Source organism: Protopterus annectens, chromosome 12.part0 (assembly GCF_019279795.1).
Source record: "Protopterus annectens isolate FY-2018-M chromosome 12.part0, PAN1.0, whole genome shotgun sequence".
Classification (NCBI taxonomy): Eukaryota; Metazoa; Chordata; order Ceratodontiformes; family Protopteridae; genus Protopterus; species Protopterus annectens.
In genome coordinates, this window is record NC_056746.1 from 218105399 (window position 1) to 218126416 (window position 21018).

Sequence of the window (21018 nt, forward strand, 5' to 3'; positions counted from 1 at the left end):
TTAACACTTCCCCCTTTTGAACCAGCAGCAACAGCAGAATTACAGTTCTTATCTTGGAAAACTGCTTTCCTGCTTGCAATCACTTCAGCAAGAAGGGTTTCTGAATTACAGGCATTAATGGCAGTACAGCCCTTCCTTATCTTCCATCAGGATAGAGTGTCCTTGAGAACTAACCCTACTTTTATGCCAAAGGTGGTCTCCAGGGTATCATTGAACCAAGCAATCCACCTACCAACATTCTTCCCCAACCCACAGAACAGGGGAGAAAGATTACTGCACACCTTGGATGTACACAGGCAATTGCGCTACTACCTGGACAGAACCAAGAACAATAGAAAAACTGACCAGCTTCTGGTAGCATATGCAGCAGGAATGGAAGGAAAAGCAATTTCAAAACAGACAATCTCAAAATGGATAGGAAATTGCTTTAGATTTTGTTACTCCTTTCATGGGAAGACAACTCCAGAAAACATCAGACCTCACTCCACAAGGGCTACAGCCACTACTACAGCTTTCTTACGAGGAGTGGCTACCAAAGACATTTTAGAGGCTGCTACTTGGAGCTCCGTGCATACATTTGCCAAGCATTATAATCTGCATTTATACTCCAGATCCCGAGCAGGTTTTGCCACTGCTGTTTTGCAAGGGATCTTAACTACACCATAATCTTCTTAGTGCCTCCTCCCCCAGTTTGGCTATGGTATTCTACCCATTTGTTAGGACTGCAGATGCATCCTTGAAGGACATAGTACAGTTTTGTACCTACCATAAATGTAGATGTCCGAGAGGTATGCATCTGCAGTCAGGATTACCCACCCTCCTTCCCCTCTGTGGTACTCCTAGGGTATTTGCCCATCTTGTAGCTAGCTGGGGGAATCTATTATGGTGTATTTGTTTGTATATATGTACATACATGTTTATTTTTGTTTGCTCTCTACTGTTTGGAATCATTTGCATTTATCCAAATTTAGCCTTCTTAGAGGGCACCTGGCATCTGGGGCAAGAAACACTGAGGAAAATGGCGTCGGCTGATGCCTTTATACCCAATTGACAGCAGCTATGACGTCGGGTGAAGCGCGACATCAGCCGAGGCCAGACCCAGACTTTGGAATCCGGCCGACCGAAGGGCTGCCTGAGGCAGGACAACCCATTTGTTAGGACTGCAGATGCATACCTCTCGGACATCTACATTTATGGTAGGTACAAAACTGTACTTTTTGGGGTTTGTGAAAAGGGAGATTTTCTAGAGGACACAACAATTTTTTTTTCAGAATCCAGGTCTCCCCTCTTGCTCCAGCGCAATCAGTCACAATAGATGCCTCCAACTTTTCTTGGAGTGTAGTGTCCATGGGGATAAAAGTGTCAGGTCTTTGGAATAGAAAAGACAAATAAAAAAAAACACAAGCATATAAGAGATGTTGGCACCTGCAGACACTCTCAACTCTAGCAGTCATCTATGGTCCCCAGGATCTCCACAAGTCTTTATAGACAACAGTACAGTGATGTGGTACATAAACAAGAAAGAGGGAACCAGATCTTATTCTCTGTGCAGACTAGCCACAATGACCTGGGATATAGCTTTTCAGCACAATCCCCTCTCTACAGGTATCTTACATACTATCTGAGCAAAACTGTGTGGCAGACAAGCTGAGCAGAAGCAGGACCAGAACCAGAACAGACCCTCAAAAATGAAAATTGAATCAGGTGTTCTTCCAAGAACTGCTCTGACTTTAGAGAGCACCTCAAGTAGATCTTTTTGCCTCCAAGCACAGTAATCAGTAAACAAAATTCTACTCCAAGACTCCGTGCAAGAAGGTCTGGAAGACGGATGCTTTTTTTTTTCTTTGGACTGGAATGTTCCTGTCTGTTTTTCTAACCTTTCCACTAATATCTAGGGTCATTTTATAGATTCAGAAGGCCTCTTCAAATATTAATGTGGTAACTTCCCTCTGGCCAAGGCAACGATGGTTCTCCCTTTTTTTGGAAATGGCCAGGGGCAATTACCACAAGCTTCTACATAGATCTGTTCATACAAGACAAAGGGTGTTTGATACATCCTGACCACAAGCAACTGCAAATGACTGCCTGGATGGTAAAATCATAATACCTTTTAGGGACCTTTTTTCTGAGGATGTGCAGCAGGTATTAATGGAGGCAAGAAAACTTGCTACTAGAAAACCATGTAATAATTAATGGAAAAGGTTTTCTAGTTGGTTCCAAGAAAAGGAACAGCACCCATTCAGGGCTAGTGTTTCTCTGGATCTACATTATTTGTGTAAATTACTATCCACTGGCCTGTCTTACTCATCTAGCAAGGTTATTTTTTTAGCCATGTCAGCATGTCTGCCCATAGATCCCCCTCTTTCAGTCAGTCTCAAGTGAAAAAATATTTTTGAAGGGAGTGTTACATACAAAGTCTGGGATCTATATTTTGTGTTAGAAAAGCTAACTCTTGCTCCATTTGAACCAGCTTATCTGGCTGACCTGAACTTCTTAACATGGTTTTACTTATTACACTGACCAATGGAAAATGGCTGAGTTGCATGCTCTTTTTGATGGGTCAGTCTTATTTCATTTTCAGCAAAGTCCGGGTTTCCTTAAGAACTAATCCTTCATTTATGATTAACGTGGCATCTGAGTTTACCTTGAGCCAAACTATCCATCTTCCTGTCTTCTTTCCAGAACCACAGACAACTCGGGTACTATAGTAAAAGAACAAAATCTTTCAGGAATTCTGATGAGTTGCTTATTTCTTAAGAAGGTAAGAAAAAAAGGACAACTTTTGTCAAAGCAGACTGTTTCCAAGTAGGCGTCTCATGCTATTAACTTTTGTCATACTCACCAAAGTAAGACCTATTCATGCATGGTCAAGGTTCACTCTACCAGGGCCTTTGGATTCATCCATGTTATTTTAGAAAGGGTTAAATTCTAGAAATACTCTAGAGTCAGACACTTCATTCTCTGTGCATACTTCTACAAAGCACTATAAACTAGATTAATTCTCCAAGTCTAGGACAGGCTTCGCTTGGACTGTTCTCCAGAGGTTCCTAGACCTTCATCCTTCCTCTTCCTAATCAGTCTAAGCTATGGTAATATACCATATAGCTAAGGCTACTGCAGCAGTGATCCATATGAAGTACATAATACAGTTGTGTAAGTAAACTTACTGTAACAGTAGGTGTTTAGATGATCGCTACTGCAGTAGCCACTCTCTCCATACTCATTTTTGTATGTTTTTATTGCCATGGTGCATACAATTGTTTTTGTTTGCCTAAATTTGTCCTTGGCAGGGCTTTAACCTCCCGCTGTTTTTTAGTATGAAAGCTCCAAAAGGCTTGTTGCCCAAATCTGAATTTTTAGTCAGTTAGATTGAGCTGACTAATGATTTGGAAAGATGAGCAGTGCCCTCAAACCTTTGGAAACTGATTGGCTTTTATATCCTTAGCAGCATATAACCTGTATGGCTAAGGTTACTGCAGCAGTAATCATTTAAACATATACTGAGCCAATGTAGTCTTTTCCATCTGGCTTCAGCCTGTGGTTATCAGATCCAACACCAACCATTATAGAGTCAACAGCCTTGAGAACTCCATCTCCTCCACCTGTTGTACCCCATTCTGCACTTCTCTTCTCAGATCTCATTTGCCGCCTTAGAGAGTGTATTGTGGTCTGTGCGTTCCACTCTACTGTATCTTTTATGATAGTTATAGTTTTGTTTATTGGTTTGTTCTCTACCCTAGCTTAGTTTTAGATATTGTAGGTGTTAGATTAGTGACCGTAAGATGTTTGGGAATTCTTTTCTTGTGGGTTGTCAAGTATGCAGTCCATCACAAACACTTCCATGAGGTTGTTGCCCAACGCAGTCAATGGAAAGTCTCACACAGCAGGCACTGGCATCGCCATTTGTGCAGTTTTGTGGGCTTCTTTAAGGTGTCCTTTGTTAATTCTCCATTTGACAGTTCTTCCCTTTTTGGCCAAAGGTCAAGGAAACTTTAGCCAAGAATGAGAACGATGGAAAGATTCTGTCTGCCATCGGAGTGCACTTTTCTACCCCTCAATAGTCCTACTGCAGAAATCGGAAAGGGGGCAAGCTTCTCTTTTCTTTTTAATAAAGTGCAGCAGCCTTTCCAAGACACTTCTGGGAAGATTCTTCCATGGCAGAAGGGGTAGCCATGTTGGATTCATCCCACATGGCAGAGACAGTCCATAGAACCAAGGTTTCTTTGAGAAGCCTTTTCAGTGTACCTGAAGGGTTGTCTAGGCTAATGCGCTCTGGAGACAGCCAAGGGTCACTTGACTGTCCACCCAAAAGCTTGGGGAGGTCATTACCTCAAATGCATGAGTGTTGAGAGTTGTGTCTAGAGTTTATACAATTCCCATTTTATATACTCCAAAGGATTCCCAGAAGTCTCTTTCAGACATGCCACCGTCAGAAATATAAAAGCTGCTAGCCAACCAAGTCATCCAAGAGGTCCCATCAGACTGTTGTGGGTCTATTCCAGATTCTTTTTGGTTCTGGTGAAGAACAAGGACCTCGGACCAATTCCGGATCTCAGCACATTGAAACACTTTGTCAAACAGACCAAGTTTCAGATGGTCATGATACAGTCCATTCTACCTCTCTTGAGGAAGGATGACTGGATGTGCTCAGTAAATCTTAAGGATGCCAACCATCACATAAAGATAGCAAGGCAGTACAGGAGATTTCTGCGCTTTTAGCTGGGGGTCAGTCATTACCAGTTATGAGCTCTGTCCTTTGGTCTCGCCACATCTCCCCAGGTGTTCACCAAATGCATGGCAGAAGTGGCAGCCTGGCTCAGGCTGCAGGGATTGAAGGTGTTTCAGTACCCGGATGATTGGCATCTCACCGCTTCTATGAAAGCACCTCTCATCAAGGCTCATGACTCCTTACTCTAGCTATGACTCTCCTTGGGCATTAAAGTGAATCATAAAAAGTCCAGTCTGAAAGCTGTACAACTGTTGAAATTTATAGATTACCACTTAAATACAGTCTCTTGTATAACTGAATTCCTGTTATCCAGACTAACTTCCCTTCACTGGTAGGCATCCCACATTCTTCAGGTTCCCAATTTGTTTGGTGGCTGTGGTTCTGTGGCTCCTTGGGCATATGGCAGCATCTATCTGTCTAGTTCCTCTGGCAAGGTTCTATATGAGAGTATTAGAGTGGACTCTATCATCTCACTGGTCTTATCTCACACATTCCATGGACTTGCCAATATTCTGTTTGAACATCTTTCACTGCCAAATTTGGTGATGGTTGAATTCACCAGTGGCTGCAGCAAGGCAACGTTGTGGTCTTCACCATCCCCAGGTCATGGTCCCAACAGATGCTTCCCTTCAAGACCAAGACATTTCAAAGGGAAGATGGTCCTGGGTACCTGGTTCGTCTTCAAGGCTAATCTTCACACCGTCTTGGACGTCTTTCAGGACATTCTCCCCAGTGGTGTGACTGCCACCCAAATACACAACACTTCTGTGGTATGGTATCTGAACAAGCAAGGAGGAACTTGTTACTGTCCCCTTTGTCAAGAGACCATAAGGGTTTGGCAATGGGCAACATCCTCTCAGCGGTTTCTGTTTACAGTGCACATCTTGGGGAAATCCAACATTCTGGCTGACAAATTCAGCAGGAACATTCTCCTGCCTTGTAGCAGCTGTAGGTGTTATTGTTTGTTGTAATGTGGTGTATAGTTAGGTAGCAAGATTTTCAGTCTTTGGGGTACTCCCTGTGTGATCTTTTTTGCCTCCCCATCCAACACGAAGTGCAGCAGTTTTTGCTTCGTTATCCCTACTGAGGGACAGTCACCAAAGGATGCTCTTCTTTATATTTGGCCCTTGGATCTCCTGTATGCCTAACTCCCAAAGCCCTGGATAATCAAGTTTTTTCAGAAGGCAGCCCATTGCAGAGAAATGTTTATCTTCATTGCCCGTTCTAGCCTTGACAACTTTATCCCCTTTCTTTGGCCTCACCTGCATCGCCCTTCCTGGGTGCTAGATCCACTCCAAGATCTGATTTTTCATCCTGCAGGGATACCTCTTCCAAACCTCCACTCCCTCAAACTGACTTCATGGTTTCCCAAATTCTGATGATGGGCAGGAATCCCAAGCTCTTTGACAGATTTATTCATATTTTTCATCATTGTATTAGTCTTCCACTAGGAAGGTTTATGCTAATAAGTAGAAACCTTTCTCTATTTGGGCCTCTTCTAAAGGCTTGGATCCTTTTTTGGTTCATTTGCATGCCTTCGCAGATTTTTTGCCTGCTCTTTTTCATTCTGGTTCGAGTTATTCTTGCATAAGGTACAGTTGGCTGCTATTTCCAGTTTCCATATCAGCAGAGATAATATGCTTTTGGTGGGTCTTAAGCTATATGAAGCTTTCTTGAGGAGCACTTTTTTGTTGCAGCCACCTATTCCAGATCCCTCTGATGCTACAAGGGCTTGACAGACCTCCCTTTGAATCTTCGGCTATGGTATCCTTAAAGTTATTGCCATGGAAGGCCCCCTTTCTGGTGGTTGTTACTTCTGCCAGAAAGGTATCTTACCTTCAAGCACTGTTATCCTTATCTCTTTACTGGATTTTTTTCATACTGTTTTGATGTTTACTTGCAAAACTATACTTTTTTGCTTATTAATTATATTTTCATTAATCCTGTTCCATAATACCCTGACATCGTCCTGCAGTACTTTGGAGATGGACTGCATGTTTATGCCAGATTTGGTAACAATGGTGCCATCTGCATAAAGTAAACTGTTTATACTGGGGAGATACCAAGGCAGATGAGTGAAAAAATGGGAATAAGAATGAGCCTAACCCTAAAGGACTTCTGCGGATGTAGCGCTTGTAATTGTGTGGGTGTGGTGACCCATTACCCTGAATTTTGTATTATATAGTTGTTAAATCTTAAATTCACATTGTTGGAGAAACCACAAGAGATAGCATTTCTAATAGTCTGGTATGGTTCACTTTTTCATAGGCACTTTTTCTTGGCTAAATAAAAGCATTGGTAAGCAGCCAAGTGTCCATATTATTGTAGATTTGGCTGGTGAAGGAGTATATAATTGAAAGCATATTCTAAATTTGATGAAAACCATGTCATTTGTCATTAAGATGTCATATTTCATAATATAATCTAGGAATTGATTAAATTATTCTTTACTGAATTTTAGGCAGTAAACAAAAGTTTGTGATGGATCAAAAAACACCTGCATTCTTGGAATAATCTGTAAATCCATAAAGCTGTGTGGGATAGATCAAGTCATAAGAGAATGCTGTAAATGGAAGCTAGTGTTACACTAAGAATATGACTGCCAAGTTTGACTGGATTGTGTTAAATTTGTGCTTATTTGGTGTAGTTCAGTTTATCTGGAAGACTTTGGACTTGGAATGTTGTGAGATATATATATATATATATATATATATATATATATATATATATGGGTCTAGGACATAAGATCGACAACGAAGTACATCGACACCGACTTCACCGACACGAAAACGCCGACGCTGAAAAGACCGACAAGACGAAACGCGGATATCTAACAGGTAAGTGGAGCGACTGTGAGGGACTTAGGGTTGGGAGTGGGTAAGGAAAGTGCGATAGCGAGGAGTTGAGGGTTAGGGAGGTTTAAGTGAGTTAGGGTTAGGAGCGGGTAAGGAAAGTGTGCGATAGCGAGGAGTTGAGGGTTAGGGAGGTTTAAGTGAGTTAGGGTTAGGGAGCGGGTAAGGAAAGTGTGCGATAGTGAGGGACCTTAGGGTTAGGGTTAGGGTTGGGGTTAGTGCATAGATAGTTGTGTGTAAGGTGTAGTGTAGGTATTAGGTTGTTGGTGTGCCTGTGTGGTGTAGGTTTGATCAGCTTACATGTTAGATATCCGCGTTTCGTCTTGTCGGTCTTTTCAGCGTCGGCGTTTTAGTGTCGGTGAAGTCGGTGTCGATGTTCTTAGTTGTCGATCTTATGTCCTAGAACCATATATATATATATATATATATATATATATATATATATATTTTTTTTTTTTGGAAGTAAAATGGTGGGTATTTCTGGTATTTTATGCAGGGGAGGGAAGGGCGTCACCAGCTATGTGATGCTCAACATGAGCAATGTGACAGTTGGTGGAGAACAATATTATCTTTGATGTTGGGAGGTACTGCATGTTTTAAAAATAGCTTGTTTAACTGGCTATGTTTCTTAATGTTTTCCAGAATTGTTTCAGTTGTGTGAGATATCTGTCCTGGATATCCCTGATATAGTTTGCTTTGAAGGTTTTACCTATAATTCTTATATCTTGTCATGTCTTCTGGGATTCTAAAAGCTTATCATCATTGTTAGCTCCTGCCTTCCAGTATTCATGTGCATTGTCTGTAGCTTTCTTGTTTTAGCCTTAGGGGTATACTTATCCTGAAATTTGGTTTTTTGAATGGAAATAACTTGTCCTGAATGGGTGGTAAAATATTAAAGAAGGTAGATAATGTAGATGCGAGCTGTATACAGCTGTAGAGTATACTTCACTGTATGGTATGTAGATTTGAACAGGAAATGTCAGCTCAGTCGTGAGCATTGTGAGTAAAACTTCTGAACATAATATCTTAAACCTTATTGACCAGTAATTAATAACTGGCCATTGGTCATGCAGATTGATATTTAACAGGGTAGGGACTAGGAATATTTAGTGATTGGGTTGAGTCTGGATTCTTTTATGACTTGACGAGTAAGGTGGTAAGTGGAGATAAGCCTATGAAGGCATTGTGCAGTTCCTGCCAGTGGTAAGATCACCAAGAATAATAATCTTTTTTGGTTTCACATATTTTATGTATATTAACTGAGAAGTAGAGATGGTATATAAATAACTGCTTTAAATACTTTGGTGTAAGATTCTAAACATACCTGTAGCAGGAACTAGTTAGGATCATTGTTGGATGTAGTGTTGGATATAGCAGTGAGATGTTCGTGTTTCACTGTTGCAGTCATTACTCTTGGGTTATCCTGCTGGCAGGCCACCCTCAGTCAGACAGAATTCCAAAGTCTAGGTCCGGCGTCGATTGCTGTCGCCTCTTCCCTGACGTCAGTGCGCCAGGGCTATAAAAGATGCAGCCAACACCATTTTCTTCAGTCTTTCTTGCCATGCGGTGCCCGAAGCAAAAGCAGTTCGCAAGTGCCTGTCGGCCGACTCCTGAGATTTTCAAATCCGAATTTCAGAACTGAAGTCTTCATTAAAGCTAAGTACCCCATTGGGGAAACTTTTTTCTTGCTCCAGACCGATGTCAGAAAAAGTTAACAATTGTATTTCTTGTGGGAAGCAAATACCTTATAAGGATTTCCACTATTACTGTATTCCTTGCCTAGGCCCTGATCACAACGTTGCTAGCTGTCGGTTTTGTGCTAGATTTAACCAATGCACTATCAAGCGTCGGTTCGATTTTGCATTTCATTATTTTGGCCGAAGATTTAATTATATAATGCCGTCAGAACAGCCGACAACCGGAGTTTACAAAAAACACAAGGACAAGGATAGGCATCCGAGGTCCAAAACCGACGACGAAGCCTCTACTAGGCCAGTCGACGGTTCGCTGGTTCTCAGTGAGGCGCTTTCACAGCCCCTGGCACCCGCTACCTCAGAGCCGCAGGCCGCTACCGACTCCCACGTGGAGCCGACTGGGCCTCTGGAAACTCAAGGTATTGGACACTTGGAAATCACTCCCTCAGATGGGTCTGGAGCCGCTGAGCAGGCATCGGCTTCTGAGGGTGTTTTCAGACCTACACAACTATATATTAAGCCATCTTCAGCTTCAAAGGCAAAGATTAAAGCAGCTCTAAAGACAAAGAAACAAGTACAGCATTCTCCTACTCAGACTTCCATGCCTAAAAAACAGATGCTCAAAATGGCCGAAGACCTAATTACTTTGATCAGGGGCTCCCATCCCCCTCCTGATGAGGCCTAGGCAAGAGACAGAGTATGATTCTTCTGATCAGGTATCTATTTCCACTGATTCCTCTTCTGAACAGGATTTCTCCATGCTTCCCTATGAAGATTCTGATGCTGAAGAATCCATTCCTTCAGCCTCTCCTCTTGAGAACTATTCTTTTGGGGAAACACTGCATACTATGAGGGAGCATTTCCACTGGGAGAGCCAAGATTATTCTAAATCTAAGAAAAGGCTCAGAGACTTTCTGCTTCTTCCTCAGCACAGACTCCTTGCTATTCCACCTGTTCTAGACATTGTAGATGATGTATTTTCAGAGTCCGGTCTGTCCCCTGACTCTTTACCCCCTGCACCTGCTAAGCCAGACAGATACTACAGGGTCCCGGATTCTCATAAATTCCTATATAAAAACCCCGCTGCTGACCCAGAAACTATATCTCAGGGTCCCAAGGGGGTTAAAGCTTCCACTGCAAAAAACCCTGTCCCCTCTGATAGGGGTTCTAGGGCTCTAGACAGATGGGGGAAAAAAGTTTACACTTCTGCCACCCTGGCTGTAAGGGCTTTAAATTGTCAATTTCATATGCTTAAATATCAGCAATATTTAATGTCACTACTTAAACAGAAAATGTTGACAAATACTGAATGTTCAGAGAACAAGGAATTGCAGGATTTATTGCATGCAACTGAACAAGCGGGAAAGCATACTTTGCAATGTGGTTATGATTCACTGGAGGTCTCCTGCAGGGCCGCTGTTACAGGTTCTGTTATTAGAAAGCGTGCTTGGTTAAAGGAACAGAATCTGCCTGATCATGTTAAAGCAAAATTATTAGATGCACCATTACAGCATGGTACTTTGGTACTAAAGCAGAAGAGGTGTTGAAAAAAATGGAGGATAAAGCAAAATCCATGCAGACAGTCAAGGATTTCTTACAGGTACAGCCACCCAGGTTTAGCAGGAACTGGCCTTCTAAAAATTGGTCCTTTCCAGTCTCAGACAGACCACAAAGAGGCAGATACAGGCGTCTCAGAGGCAGATCTCAGCCCCAAGGCTCATACAGGCCTAAACAATGGGGTGCTCCTACCTCCAAAAGCGGAGAAGACAAATCACAACCTTACAGAAAACAGTCCCAATGACTTTCTTCTACCAGTTCCAAGCAGTTTTCTTTTGACAGCCCCCTTAGGGGGAAAACTAGCACTTTTTTCATCAAATTGGCAAATGGTTACCCAAGACAAATGGGTCCTGAACATAGTGTCCCAAGGCTACAGGTTCCATTTTCACACACTACCAAGGTCAAAGGGCATGCCAGACCTGCCACACAATCAATGGGCAGAGGCACAAAAACAAATTACAGCCCTCATGGACATGAGGGCCATTCAGCAAGTACCACAACAAGAGCAGGGGCAAGGATTTTACTCCAGACTTTTCCTAGTACCCAGGAAGGACAAGACCTGGAGACCAATTCAGGACCTGTCTATACTAAATACGTTTCTGGAAGTTCCAAAATTCAATATGTTGACTCCACAGCAGCTACTGCCCATGCTGGGCAAGAGGGCTTGGCTCGTAACTTTGGACCTAAAACAGGCATACCTGCATGTCCCAATCAGACAATCTTGCAGAAGATACCTCAGATTTATAGCTGGCTCAATGCATTACCAATTCTCTGCACTGCCCTTTGGCTTATCTACTGCGCCCAGGGTCTTTACAAAATACCTGGCACCAGTAATTGCGTTTTGCAGACAAAAAGGAATTCAAATATATCCCTACTTGGACGACTGCCTAATTCAAGCAGAGAACAAAGACACTCTTCTAAAGCATCTGGCGTTTGTAAAAAGATTACTAATTGGCCTAGGGTACAATGTAAACGAAAAGAAATCAAAACTAGTGCCCTCTCAAGAGATAATATTCCTGGGTGCAAGCTTAAATACAACTGCCCAGATGGCTTATCTCATGCCAGACAAGCAAAAACAACTGACTAGTTATTTCAAGAAAGTGGCAACAAAAACCCACTTATCTGCAAGGAAAATCCTGCAGGCCTTGGGTTTCATGGCATCCTGCATTCTACTAATTACATATGCCAGACTGCATATGAGGAAACTACAGTGGTATCTGAAAAGTGTTTGGACTCAACATTGCCACAGCCTGGAGACAGTAATTGCACTCATTCCCTGCATACAACAGAAGTTTCGATGGTGGGCAGAAGCCTGTCACCACAACAAGGGTCTGCCATTCAGTTTACCCACAGCCAGTCAGACACTGACAACGGATGCATCAGATTATGCCTGGGGGGGGCCCATATGGCAGGAAAATGTATTCAGGGCACATGGCCTGCAAACCAGATGCATCTTCACATCGGTCAAAAAGAGATGCTAACTGTTCAAAATGCCCTGACAGCTTTCAAGGACCTGCTTCATCCAGGACAGTTACTGATAAAGACGGACAACACTACGGTCATGTGGTACATAAACAAGCAGGGAGGTACACATTCCTACCCCCTCTGCAGACAAGCAATGACCTTATGGGACACAGCATTGGCTTTTCAAGTTCACCTGCAAGCACAATTCCTGCCAGGAAAAACAAATACTCTGGCAGACGAACTAAGCAGAAACCTCATGGATCCCCACGAATGGAAACTGGATCCACAAGTCTTCAGCATGGTAATAAGGAAATAGGGATGCCCAGACATAGATCTATTTGCTTCCCCTCACAACTGTCAATTGCAGAGATTTTGCACAAGGATTTATCACAAGCAAGCATGGAAAGTGGACGCCCTGTCATTCAGCTGGAAAAATCTAACAGTATATGCTTTTCCCCCTCTGCCTCTCCTTCCCAGAGTACTCCTAAAGGTCAGACAGGAGAAGCCAAAAATGATTCTGATTGTACCAGACTGGCCGCGCCAGCACTGGTACCCAATCCTAAAGAGCTTGTCTCAAGGCCCAGCATGGATATTGCCTCAAACTTCTCACTTGATGACCCAACAAAACAATCAGATCCTGCACAGCCAACTCAGGACCTTAAATCTGGCAGCATGGCGGGTAATGTAGCCATTCAGAACACTTCTCTTTCAAAAGCTGTTATGGATGTTATCTTGGAGGCCAGGAGGCCCAGTACCAGAAAATCTTATGCAGAAAAATGGAAGAGATTCTGTGCTTGGAACCAGGAACAAGGCATTGACACGTCCGTACCAAATATTCCTCAGATTTTACAATACCTAACTGAGATGCTGAACAAAGGTCTTTCTTTCTCATCAATTAAGATTCATGTCCCTGCCATTTCAGCACATTACAATACGGAACCACCTATCTTTTCTCATCCTTTAATAAGGCAGTACCCTAGAGGGGTCAAAAACATTAGGCCTCCAAGGAGAGCACCAATTCTGGCCTGGGACCTCAATTAGGTTTTGGAAAAACACACACTGCCTCCTTTTGAGCCAGCATCAACAGCAGATATAAAATTCTTATCCTGGAAAACAGCTCTGCTCCTAGCCATAACCTCTGCAAGGCGAGTCTCAGAGTTACAAGCACTCATGGCTGTGGAACCTTTCATAATTTTTCATCCAGACAGGGTTTCTCTGAGGACAAACCCTATATTTATGCCTAAGGTGGTGTCCAGTGTGGCCCTCAACCAAGCCATTCACTTGCCTACCTTTTACCCAACTCCACAGAACAAGAGTGAGAAAATTCTGCATTCTTTGGACATACACAGGCAGTTGCGCTTCTACTTGGACAGAACTAAAGCTTTCAGAAAGACTGAGCTACTTTTAGTGTCATATGCTGCAGGATCACAAGGAAAGGCTATCTCAAAACAGACTATTTCTAAATGGATAGGCCATTGCATCCGTTTCTGCTATTTTCAACATGGCAAATCAGTGCCTAAGGGCATTAGGCCTCATTCCACCAGAGCAGCAGCCACTTCAGCAGCCTTTCTCAGAGGAGTACCAATCAAAGAAATCTTAGAGGCTGCAACTTGGAGTTCAGTGCACACCTTTACAAAGCACTACCACTTGCCTCTCTACTCTAAGTCCAGAGCAGGCTTCGCCACTGCAGTTCTGCAGGGCCTCATAGCCTCTCCTAATCCTATTTAGCCCAGCCACCCATCCTCAGCTTTGGGATTCTACCCAAGAGTAATGACTGCAACAGTGAAACACGATGAACATAGTACAGTTGTGTACCTAACATAAATGTAGATGTTCGAGTGTATTCACTGTTGCAGTCCAGGTTACCCACCCACCATCCCCCTTCTCTTTGTTGGGACTTATCTGCACTTCTCTATCCTGTACAACCTTTTTGGTGTATTTGCTTGTAGATGAAGGAAATGTTATTTTTGTGCATGCATTTCTTATTGGTATATATTTTCAGCCTACCTATTTGGGGCACCTGACATCTGGGGCAAGAAAAACTGAAGAAAATGGCATCGGCTGCATCTTTTATACCCCTGGCGCACTGACGTCAAGGAAGAGGTGACAGCAACCGACGCCGGACCAAGACTTTGGAATTCTGGCCGACTGAGGGTAGCCTTCCAGCAGGATAACCCAAAAGTAATGACTGCAACAGTGAATACACTCTAACATCTACATTTATGGTAGGTACACAACTGTACTTTTTGGACTAAGGGCCCAAGTATTGCATCTCATTTAATTAGTTTCTTAAGCAAACTCTGTTTGTCTTTCTCTTTGCTTTGTCACTGATTCACTTAATTTAACTGTGTTAACACTAGATTTTTCTGATATTAAACCTGTACTATTTCCTATATTGTCATATTTTTGCATAGAAATCTGTTCTGTCTACCAGTTTAACCAGTTCAGTTTCCTTGTTTTTCTATTTACAGTAAGTTTTTCCACCAGTTTAACTAGTACAGTTTTCTTTTTTTTCCTTGAGATTAGATTTTTTTTCTCTGTTATTATTTGTTGTTCACATGGGGGTTTTTTTTAGCTACATTTGCTCTAGCCTGTCCTTAAATTTTTATTTGATGAGAGCATCCTTCATTTGTATTCAACTTGTGTTTCATTTCCTTGATAGCAAGTGTCTGTTTTATTGTATTCACTTCCTCTTTTGGCTGTTTTTTATGGTAGTGTAGTGAGTCCTGCACTTTTTGGACATAGACACTCACGCTGCATACCTCCTGCAACTTTTATATTTATTTCATCTATTTTCCCACTTACGCAGTTTATAGGTGCTTTTGTCCCCATGCCTGCTGACAATTAAGCCTCCTCCAATCAAAGTCAGTTTTGCTCCCTCTTTACAGGACTGCACTGTATGGTATGTAGATTTGAACAGGAAATGTCAGCTCAGTCATGAGAATAGTGAGCTGAACATAATATCTTAAACCTAATTGACCAATAATTAATAATTGGCCATTGATCGTGCAGAGTGTAAGGGAGTATCTGCACAGTGTATAGATTGCATGCCTTGCTTATAGACCTCAGCACCTAGATGAGAGACCGCCAGGGTTAATGCCTTACATCCAAGCCTCCTCTTGCATGGGAGTGCAACCAGCCATGATCCACCTCTCCTTCCCTCCTGGGTGAGTTAGCAAGCAAAGGCTGCTAACCCCCCCCCCAGCCCAATTCTTCAATACTCAAGCCGCTGTTTAAACTTGGTTGTCTGAGTCTTAGATGGCTTTATCCATCTATGCCACGGAGCTAGATGACTTGCAGTTTTTCATGCTGTTTACACAAGTACTATCCATGCTTTGTCAATTCTACCTGTGCAGTTCTGAAGTCCATTACAGTTTCTTTCCACTGTATCGTTTTTGCATCCTTTATCCATTACTTATGATGTCCTTCAAGAATGCAACTGCAGTCATAACATATGGGTTGTCCTGCCTCAGGCAGCCCTCGGTCGGCCGGATTCCAAAGTCTGGGTCCGACGTCGGCTGATGTCGCATTTCTCTCCGACGTCAGAGCGACTGGAGTATATAAGCATCAGCCGACGCCATCTTCAGTCTTTCTTGCCGCGCGGTGCCCGAAGCAGAAGCAGTTCGCAAGGGCCGTCGGAACAACCGACAACGCAGACTCAAATACTTTAATTCACCACGTGTCATACTGTTTATTATGATACTTCTCTTGATCTAATTATCCACTGGATTTGAGGTGCTTAGGCAACGTTCATTAATATTGTTTTTACATTTATTAAAAACCTCTTTATCTAATTCTACGTTTCTACTTAAAAAATTTTTAAATATTTTCTGTGTATATAAACCATGTTATTGTTAACTGATGAGTTACTCAACTATGTACTTCTGTTTCTTTTACTTGGTATTGCCCTTTTAAGTGTACTGTTCTATTTTAATTGAAAGGAAGTGATGTAATGTACCAACTGCTACTTAGGTTCAAAAAGGTTTTGGCACCCTTTTTGTACTTCTCTGATGAAGCTTCTCTCTTTTGGAGTAGCGAAAACGCTTGTTGTTTTTCCACAATAAATTTGCGTTAAGGAATATTACTTTGTGCTTTGGGCTTTGCTTTGAACAGGACCTCTTGTTGTGCCAGTTTATTATGATACAGTTCAGTACCCATAATGTTCCTTCACTCACAGTAAATCAAGATTCTATATTGCTGTATGCAGGAACTTCATATGCGCCACCTGGTGCCTCTTACTGTGAAGGTTAAATTACCATACTTGTTGTGTCTCAAAATAACCACATTTCATAAGTGTGTTAACTTCTCTGTTTTTCCTGTACTATCATTTGTGTAATATGCATATAATGTCCGACACTTTTGATTATTTCCTGTTGCTTTCATAACTTGTAAGTCCCCTTTTATTGAATCTGTTGCAGTCATACGTGTATCACTGCAAAGATACAAGTTGTGCATTTACTATCCAGCTAATCTACAAAATAGAAAAGATAAGCATGCAAAAGTTTAATGTGAACATTCCAAGCATTCACAAAATTCACATAGTCTACCTTTGGCTAATCAGTACGTATAAAAAACAGTTTTCAGATAAAGACAGACAGACATATGGCACTGCGGTAGTGTTTAGGATTCTTTTCAGGTTTTAGTAGGTATGAATGCACATCATTAAATGACACGTTTGCTCCTTTGTGCTGACTCTTTGTTTGTCGGTAAGTACTTCAGGTAATGATGTGCTGCTGACCCTATTCTTTACTCTGGAACCACTAACAATTGTCCTGACTCATGGAGTCATACCTAAAAACTGCACAGATTTTTGCAAAATGTCCAGATTTTTGCCTCAGAATTTTGGTCTGTTTCTCATAAAATATGTGATCCGAGTTGTTCCATGTGCCTAGCCAAGTATATACAGAAAAGGATGTTGTGCTCAATGATTGGTCTGATGACGGCCGAATGTAGTGGATCAATGACTTCCTTCGACCTCGATGTCATGCCCCTGATTATAAGTTGCACAACACAGAATGATTTCCTTGCTACCATAGTCACATAATGGTTGGGGACCAGGTTCCCGCCTACATTCACCCCCATATCTCTTGACTACGAGTCTACTGTTAGGGATGTGTTATCAATGAGGTAGTTTCCAGGGGTAGCTGATTTCAGAAAGGTTACTATTGTGCATTTCTTGTAACTAAGTTTTAGATTGTGGCTCTGGCACTGGTCAGCCCTTCTTGAAAGATATTAGTGTCTTGAGGAGGCCCTATGATTGCACCTAGTTTCCAGTCATCTACAAACAGGGACGGCAGGAGGCCCTTCATATTGGTTTTGTCTTCAGAGAAATAAATGCTAAAAAGTAACAGAGCACAGAGACCTAAGGGACTCCGCAAGAACAAAAAGTTAATACAGAATCAACAAGAGAAGTTTGCAATGCCTTGGAGCAGGAGCTACCTGAAATCATCCAGGAAGTCATAGAAATTCACCCCAGTATCTGTACCCCAGATTCCTTCCATATATCTCTAAAGACTACAGTTAGATGTTTGATGTGCATTCTTTTTTTCTCATGCTTTACAGCTCCATTGTGACAGACACGTTTACCTATATGTAATTGACAGGGAACTAAGTTACTCTAATAAGTTGAACACAAAAAAATAGGGTGAAATAGGGATGGCATGGTAATAATATACAAAAAAGATGTACCATTTGTATTTACAAGCACCACCGCTAGCTAACACAGATTTGTTTTGATTGTACCTAGGCATATCCCTGGTAGGATCATACTTATGTGATTTTTGAAGCTAAGTAACCTTGTAAAAAAACTGGTAAAGTATATATTCTTGTAATAAAGTAACACAAATGCTAGTTAAGGATAAATGACATTAAAAACTGTAATTTATTTTGTTATTTCAGGTCTTGGGTGCCTCAGCATTCCATGTACTGGCTTGGCATGTACTTATGGGAAATCAGGTGATCTGGAGAGGGCATGACCAGGATCTTATTCAGTCTGCTTTTGACGTTCTAAAGGTAGCTGTTCTTCTCCTCTTACCCCTTCACCCCATCCCTATTTGTTTTTCTGCTTACATGACTAGTGTTATATGGATAGTTCATGCTCATAATGACAGGAATAGTCATACGTAGTAAACGTGAGATGATGGTATCTGAATCCACATCAGTGGTTTGAGTCTGTATAATTTGGGGCCATAGGAAGCCTTTTTGACTAGGAAGAGCACAGAGTCTGCTAATAATTGTTTTGGTTAAGAGAGCTAAGAGCAGCATCTGATTCAAGTACCAACCAAGTCTGTGACAGCATGGTGGATGTTGCACTGAAGTGAATCCTTTTAATTTTTTTTTATAGTAAGTATTTCTACTCACTGCTACACTAAAAATATGTATGTGTTGGTGTTTGGGGTTTTGTTAATTATTACATGGCAGATTACATAGAACAATGTGTACTGTACAGTGCATGCTGCTGTAGATTCCTTATTAAGACTGTAAACTTAGCCATTAAACATACGGTGTAATAGTTGTTTAATTTGAGTGTAAGTTGGTTTATGTAGAGCAAGGAGGAGTATGATGTAGCAGAGTAAGACGGAGCAAAGTCGCTGTGTGTGTATATTCATCCCTGCCGTATTCCCATAGCATGTTTCTTCCATCAGTTTTTCTGCCAGTGCTATAGCTCATCTTTGACCTCTCCCCCAGCTCAGCATAATCCACCCCCTTAGTCTTCCCTACATTCCAAACCATCCACCAGCATTGTCACCAGGCTATCAATGAACCCTTTTGCCTTCCTAAGGCCACATCCAGAATTCCATTCTTCCTGATACAGTTCCACACCCACTGACTGAACTCCTTATAGTTCAAGACTACAATCAATGTTTATTCCCTCTCTAACCAGTACCTGAGAGTCTTCTGGTCTCTTCCTGACATCTTAGTATTTTCCAATGATATCACCCTTTTTTTCTTACCCTTCTCCTTTAGTCTCTGTCTTTCATCATTCTTTTTTTACTTTGTTTGGGAGATGATGCACTGTGTCAGTCTGCCAGCTGTTTGCCTTCTTCTACATTAACTGCATGACATCTTGTCTGCATTCTGACATTGGCCTACTGTGTTGCCATCTTCATAGGTGGTGTTCCTTCTCCTCTTTGGCCTCACATGTGATGCTGTCCATTATGTAAACTGGCTCTTCATTGCCATCTCCCTGTTCTTTGTCTTTCCTGAACAGCCCATGTGTCATCTCTGTGGTTGTTTATCCATGTCAATCACAGCTGCTTAAATGGTCCACTAGTACTGCTTGCACTCGTAAGCACAGATAGGCACTTGTTCTCAACCACCTAGAAACAGCAATGCAGTAACCACACCATTTGCTTACAAGGACCAATCGGCATTTCTTCAACAGTACCAAATATACCATCCAACAACTTGTACCAGGGGTAGCTGCCCCCTTTGTCCAACTCTAGCTACAGCCTAACATATGCATGCAGCACACACAAAAATGCTGCTGTTGGCTACAAGTTTTGCTCATGTTTTCAAAGCATTCACCTATCAGTATGGTGAAATGGTAATTTGGATGAAGCTGCTTAAAGTCAGAAGATGTGATTGGTAAGTTTGTGGGAGCTTGAAAAATGATGGAAACTTACAGATCATGGTCATATTTGGAAATATTGCACATCTGTACATCACTGTAGAACAGTGATGCTATTTTTTACATAGGTGAGTCCCCTAGGAGTAGGGATATCTGGCTGCAGGATAGGATATCTACTGTCAGATGCAACCATACCTTATAAATAGCATGTTAATCTCAAATTATTGCAGAAGTGTAAGTGATGTAACTGAAAAACATTTTACAGATTTGCATATGATGGTGATGTGGCCTCACATACATAGACCACATTTATCCAAGTACTTGATACTTTGTAAATGCCCTGGAAGAAATTCAGAAGTAATGATGATGCATTTAAGTAAAGGAACTCCGAGGGTGCTTCTGTGACCCACTGCTTGCATATTTGATGTAATAGGCATTCAGTCACTATACTTGTTACTGTCATTTATCCTGTTAGAAATTTATTTTTTGTCATATTACTCGCCCACTGCATCTGTACTTTCTTTGTCCAGTAGTGGATGATGACATCGGCACAGCACTTCAGCACTACATCATGCATCAGTAAATGGAAGTTAGAGCATTTGTGATATCTGCTTAGACTTTATCCAAGAGGCAACCGTACTGATGCACATGCTTTGCACTGTTCAGTACAGCAGATGGATTGGTTGACAGTGCAGCAGACTGATAGAACAGTGGGCCAGCAGTCATGTGTGGGCAAGCAGTTTTCAGTGGTCATTTGCAGTAGACTAGTGAATACAGGTCATGATATTGTCATGCTATAGACACACAGCTCAAATAATCTGCATGTGTAAGTATTCTTGAGAATTTCATTAACAGCCTTGAACAGACTATTAAAGAGTCTTCAGGATAACAACATTCTTGACTTAGTGTTAGCAAACATAGCTAGGCAGTACACTGAGCCTGCACTCAGATCTTTTACCAGAAGATTGGATATTAGTTTCATTGTGTTTATTATTAGGTATTATTCTTGTATCTCAGATTAATGAGTCCATAATGGTTATATTCGCATATAGTGCCAGCTGGGTGGCAGGGATGAATGAGATGGATTCAGGCAGCTTTTCTCCCTGATAGTGGAGCCGTACTTTTGGGATATGGGCCATCACTTCATTGGCA

At 41.8% G+C, this 21018-nt stretch overlaps 1 protein-coding gene across 4 annotated transcripts in view; it reads left to right on the top strand.

Moving 5' to 3' along the window:
- Positions 1-21018, top strand: part of FLCN (folliculin) — a 439052-nt gene that overhangs the window by 287433 nt on the left and 130601 nt on the right. For all 4 annotated transcript variants that reach the window (XM_044089272.1, XM_044089270.1, XM_044089269.1 and 1 more), the window contains exon 8: positions 18195-18308. In XM_044089272.1, the coding sequence (XP_043945207.1) occupies positions 18195-18308 (114 nt within the window). The remainder of the gene's footprint in view (positions 1-18194; positions 18309-21018) is intronic.